The sequence below is a fragment of the Crotalus tigris genome, unplaced genomic scaffold (genome assembly GCF_016545835.1).
Source record: "Crotalus tigris isolate CLP2741 ecotype Arizona unplaced genomic scaffold, ASM1654583v1 scf7180000017752.986373038:1224578, whole genome shotgun sequence".
NCBI lineage: Eukaryota > Metazoa > Chordata > Lepidosauria > Squamata > Viperidae > Crotalus > Crotalus tigris.
In genome coordinates this window covers 486,010-492,009 of record NW_024096614.1, presented here as the reverse complement: position 1 = coordinate 492,009, position 6,000 = coordinate 486,010, and the positions used below count along the sequence as shown (strand labels likewise).

At 44.0% G+C, this 6,000-nt stretch overlaps 1 protein-coding gene across 2 annotated transcripts in view; it reads right to left on the bottom strand.

The window, feature by feature from the left end:
- Positions 1-5,078: 5,078 nt before the first annotated feature.
- Positions 5,079-6,000, bottom strand: part of LOC120306741 (cytochrome P450 2J2-like) — a 42,026-nt gene continuing 41,104 nt past the window's right edge. For both annotated transcript variants that reach the window (XM_039340496.1, XM_039340495.1), the window contains exon 9: positions 5,079-5,515. In XM_039340496.1, the coding sequence (XP_039196430.1) occupies positions 5,331-5,515 (185 nt within the window). In that variant the 3' untranslated portion in view covers positions 5,079-5,330. The remainder of the gene's footprint in view (positions 5,516-6,000) is intronic.

The following is a 6,000-nucleotide window of genomic DNA, read 5'->3' as shown; positions in this document are numbered from 1 at the left end:
GGACACTGGTCGGGCACGACCACTCGTGGGGCAGCTGTGGGAGAGCGGACAAAGTCAACCCATCGGTTTGGCCGGTTACCCTAAGGCGGTTGGTCCACCCAGTGGCACGTCCTTCCATTGTTTCTGGTGTAATCAGCCGGGGCCTCGGGCGGCTGAGTGCCCAGCTCCTACTCCATTGGGATCCGGAACACCAAGAGGACCTGCTCCGACACACACACAAAAAAGCCCCGAAGCGTCAAAAGCGGCAAAACGATCCAATGTTAAGTGAACCCATAGCACCTTTCATCTTGCCCATAGTGTTAACGAGTCCACAGACTGGGGCACGATGGGAGTGCCGGGCATTAATAGACACAGGATGCATCTGGTGTTTGATAAGCCGGGCGTTGGGTCTGGAGCATGGAATCTGGTTACATAAACTGGCCCAGCCTGTGCGCTTTGAGCAGGTAGACGGTTCCCTGTTAGGCGGGGCTCCAGCTATCCATATCACGGAACCAATCTGTTTGGAGCTTGGGGCCCATTGGGAAACCCTCCGGTTTATAGTGGCCCCGGCTATGAGTGAGGCCGTGATCCTCGGCCTGGCATGGCTGGATAAATGGGAGCCCACCATTTGGTGGGAGGGTGGGTACCGCAAGGTATGCCTTGGTGTTGGGCCCCAACCCCCTGAACAGCAGCCAAAAGGTCAGTCCCTGGCCCCAGGCCCTACCAACCAAGCCCCGGTGTATGGGGTTGTAGGGGGGGGAAGGACCCTTTCCCTGTGGAATATCAGGATCTGGCTGAGTTATTCAGCGAGGAAGAGTGCAACCAGCTACCCCCTCATTGGCCGACGGACTGTGCCATCGAAATTGAACAGGGGGCTAAGCTGCCAAAGCCTCGGATGTATGCCATGGCGCCCAGGGAATTGGAGGAGTTACGGCGATTCATTGATTTAAACCTGGAAAGAGGGTTCATCCAACCGGCCCGTTCCCGAGTTGCTGCACCTGTCTTGTTCCGGGAGAAAAAGGATGGATCGCTTCGTCTCTGCATTGACTTCCGAGGTCTTAACGCTGTGTGTGTTGCACATCAGTACCCACTCCCGCTCATGAAAGACCTACTAGCCCAATTAGGGAAAGGGCGGATATTTACCAAATTGGACCTTCGGGAGGCGTACTATCGAGTACGAATACAAAGTGGAGATGAGTGGAAGACAGCGTACAACTGCCCGTTAGGTAGTTTTCAACACTGGGTCATGCCGTTCGGGCTATAGGGGGCCCCCGCAGTGTTCATATAGTTGATCAACCAGGTACTGCACGAACACCTATATCGAGGGGTCCTTGTATATCTCGACGATATTCTTATTCTACAACCCTGGAAGAACACATTAGCCTGGTACGACAGGTATTGCAAAAGCTACTTGCGGCAAAGTTATATGTAGAACTATCCAAGTGTGAGTTTCACCGTGACCAGTTAGACTACCTTGGATATCGTATATCAGCAGCGGGAGCGGAGATGGACCCACTTAAAGTTCAAGCAGTTCTGGACTGGAAGGCGCCCACCACACGAAGACAGTTAGAAAGCTTTCTGGGGTTCGCCAACTTTTACCATTAAATGCTGACCTTTTACATTCATAAGTTTAACTATTAGATGCTGACATAAAGTTTCTTTATTGGAAAATTCCTTCATATAAGCAACTATTTTCTAGTAACATATTACCTGTTCAGAGACCAGGTAAAAACCAATACACGGAGATGAAAGACAGGAAGAGATAAGAGGGGACTTAAACATATTATTTATTTAGGTAAGTAAGATATCAAGTCAAAAGGGGATGACCTTCTGGCTGCTTCATTAGGAGAAAGGGTATCAAAAGGTTATGAGGTTTGTGGGGGGGAAAGCATGGCAGTTTGCTGCACGTGCAGTTTTACCCACAACAGGTAGTCCTTGACTGACAGCCATTCATTTAGTAACTATTGAAAGTTACAATGGCAATTAAAAAAAAAGACTTAATGGCTGTTTCCACACTTACAATCATTACAGCAACCTCATTCTTGTATGATCAAAATTTGTACACTTGCCAACTGACAACTATTTGTGGATCATGTGATCATCTTTTGCAACCTTCTGATAAGCAAAATCAATAGGGAAGCCAGATTTACTTAACAATTGTGTAACTAATTTAACAACTGCACTGATTCATTTAACAACAATGTCTAGAAAGATCATAAACTGGGGCAAAATTTACTTAAAAACTATTGTGCTCGGCAATGGACTAGCTAAATGAATAAAATCCCAAGGTCCCTCCATTTAACCAATATGCATATCCCCAGAATTAAACATGTAAACATTGTGCTCTATGCAGATCAGTTAGTATTAATATCATGTATCCAGGTAGGGATAATTCATATTGTGCACTCAGTGACCTGAAGGTCAATAAATTCAAACCTAAAGTAATTGTTTTGAGGAGAGGCGGAGTATGTATAGTTGGAACTTGGATAGGGAATGTACACCTTTATTTCATACAGATATTGTACATAACAGCAAAATCATCCCAATGATCACAAATGGCGCCGATTTGTAGGACTATATAACTGCCCCTGTAGTGGAAATGATGCACTCTACTTTTCTCAAATGTATTCTCGGGGTGGATTACTCTACACCACTTCCAGCAATACAGATCTAGTTGGATCTACCGCTTATATAAAGCCATCCAGTAATTAAAATATTCAACTAGAAAATATGCAAAACATACTGTGGCTGAAAGTCCGATCTATGGACCCAGATAGATTACCTGAGCATGCGACCTTGCAATTGGGCTAACCAATTTTCAAATGTCTTCACAATGTGGATTCTCCATCCAAATCCCAGTTCAATCTGATCTAAAGGCCAAAGAAGCTGTCAACGAGTCATTGATGTGGCTGCCCAGGAGGATAAGCTGTGAGTACAGTTGTTGTAATGCCTTCTCACTCCCCAGGCCTTTGACCTGAGCTTAATGCAGCTGTGTATTGATTGAGGACTGGCTTTGGATTTTGGTGTTTCTGGGACTGAATCAAAGTAATGGGTATTGTTGGAACAATATGTCCAGTTTCTTGACCTCTGGCTCTGTGTACTGATTTAGGACTGGCTTTGGACTTTGTCTGGCATTTCTTGGATTGAATCTTGTCAAGAGTTCATCTCCTGTGGGGTTTGTAACCTGGCCAGCTCGTCATTTAGTTTACTACTGAAACTGTTGAGGGTTTTGAATACAAAACTTTGAACTTTCCATTGTGAGCATGTGTGCATGAGTGGGGCAGCACAATGAGGGCCTGGTAGAAGGTGAAGAGCTGAGCCTGATTCTAATCCAGTGCCAGTCTGAAAGGGTTGCAGGCATGGGAGGACACAGCGAAGAGTGTGTGCTGAGGATAAAAGACTGGTTGAGCCATAGTGAAGAGCCAACTTGATGTCAGAGCTGCAGCATAGAAGGATGACAAACTGGAGGAGACTGGAAGCAGGAACTGGCCCAGAGAGTCAACAGGGGCCTTGACAGTGAATACAAGGCCCAGATCAGAGATCAGAGGCAAGAGGGAGCAGTGCAGTGCTCAGAGATCAGAGATGGATTTGGGGCCCTCTGTAAGGTGGTTTGGTGCAAGTAGTGGCATAAAGTTCAATGAGCTGGCAACTGGCATTGGAAGTCTGACTGGGGCTACAAATCTGCAACTGGAGCCCAGAAGCTGGCAATAACTTGAAGGAGAAGGCCAGATCCTCTGAAGAACATTGGTTGAATGTTGAATCATTTTTTCTAAACAAAGTCCAGAAAGAGATTGAAGACGTGTTTGGCTTCTCAGGGACAATTTCCTATCAGGATCAGAGAAAGTTCCCCTACACCAATGCTGTGATTCATGACCCCATTGCCCTGATGTTGGTAAATTCATCCAGGCTTATTATACTCCAAAATGACAATCTCTAGGCCATCAGTGCAGGATCTGAGTGGCTCAGAAATTCATGGCCACCAAGACAAAACCAAGAAGTTATCATGATACTAACTCACACTGAGAGCAATACACCCTTGCTCTGGTTTGTTTCTTAGCTAACATGCGATCTGAAGATCTAGGACATTCCCGTCACTTGTGGTGAGATCACTTTCCATATTCCAGGAAGCTCCCTTCTAGGATCGAGCTCCCTGTTTCGATTGCATCATTCACATCCAACTGGTTTCCAAGAGGCACTTGAGGAAATGTCCCACAAGCCTGGCAGGTCCTTCTACTTGCAATCTACTCAGTCTCCAGAATACGTGGATAACAAAGGGACCAGGCAGGATTAACCCCAAGGGGCCTCTTTCTTTGCATTGATTCAGAGGAAGATTTTGAATAAGAATTCTGGGAGAGGAATTGCCAGAAACTGGAAGAACTGGAGCAATACAGGTAGTCCTCAATTTATGACCACAATTGATCCCAAAGTTTCTCTCATTAAATGAGACATTGGTTAAGTGAGTTTTGCCCCATTTTATGACTTTTCTTGCCTCAGTTGTTAAGTGAATCACTGCAGTTGATAACTTAGTGATCAGGATGTAAGCGAATTTGGCTTCCCCATTGATTTTACTTATCAAAGGTCGCAAATGGTGATCACATGATTTTGGGACACAGCAATGGTCATAAATATGATCCATTTGCCAAGCATCTGAATTTTGATCACATGATCATGGGGATGCTGCAAAGTCATCACTGTGAAAAGTGGTCATAGGCCATTTTTCAGGGCTGTTGTAACTTTGAAAGGTCACTAAATGAACTGTTGTAGGTAGAGGACTACCTGTACTGTCAAACATATTAGGGGAAGGTTGTAGAGAAAGTGATTAGGCTGTAGAGGGCTTCAGATGAAGCATAGAATTAGATCCAGTCTAAGTTTAGCTCTAAGTGTGGGATGAAAGATGGATTGGTTGCTTCAGTGGATGTTCTGCCTTGGGGTGTGGATGGGAGCCACACACTTTCTTCTCCTGTTAGTTCTCTCAGCATCGTTTCAGCCCTTCAAGCATGGCATCCTTTTGGTCTATCTATGAATTTTTCCCTGAGTGGGGAACATGGTCCGTAGCAGAAATTTAGTAAAAATGAAAAAGATACGAAAAATAAATGAAAAGTAATATGTTTTATTGGCATTCAAAAGGAAACAAAGATAAAGCATGATAAGATTAGTTAGAACATTTTTCAAATATAATCATTGGTTGACCTTGTTAGGTATGTTGTGTGACCCCAGCAATAGGTTAAAGAAGTTTCAGTATTGAGTAAATAGAAGCAAAGCACAATGTTAAGTGAATAGGTACAGAGAAAACATTCGTCATACTGAATACCTATTCTGTAATAATTTAATGCTTTTTATGGGGTTTAATTTTAAGCCGTTGTGGGAATAGCACACAGTTTGTAAGGATGTGGTTTCATTGACACCTTTACAATAGGGGTTTCAATGAGTTCTTTCACTCCTTCAGGCAATCGGAAGCTGAAGGCCCTCAACAGATTGGTCAGAAAGATGAAGATCTCAATTCTTGCCAGCTGTTCTCCCACACATATGCGTTCACCTGTAGATATAAAAGCATGCATAAAGGGGATAATAATCAACTCTCCAGAATATATCCCATCAGCAAGGAAACGTGAAAGAAGATTGAATCTTCCTATCTTCTAGTATTACTTATTGATTAACACATTATTATTTAGTACACAGGAACAGCTTTTGAAGATAATGCTTTGAATCTATTGATGTGGTTAGCCATTGCTCAAACTGTTTTATTAAAGCAGTTTATGAGCCTTGGTGGGGCAGTGGTTAGAATGCAGTATTGCAAATTAACTCAGGTCACTACCAGGAATTTGATTATGACAGACTCAAGCTTGACTCATCCTTCCATCCTTTCAAAGTTGGTAAAACGAGGACCCAGATTGTTGGGGGCAATATGCTGATTCTGTAAACCACTTAGAGAGGGCTCTAAAAGCACTATGAAGTGGTATATAACTCTAAGTGCTAAGTGCTTGCTATTGCTAAACAGAAATAGCGCCAATTTGAGCAGAC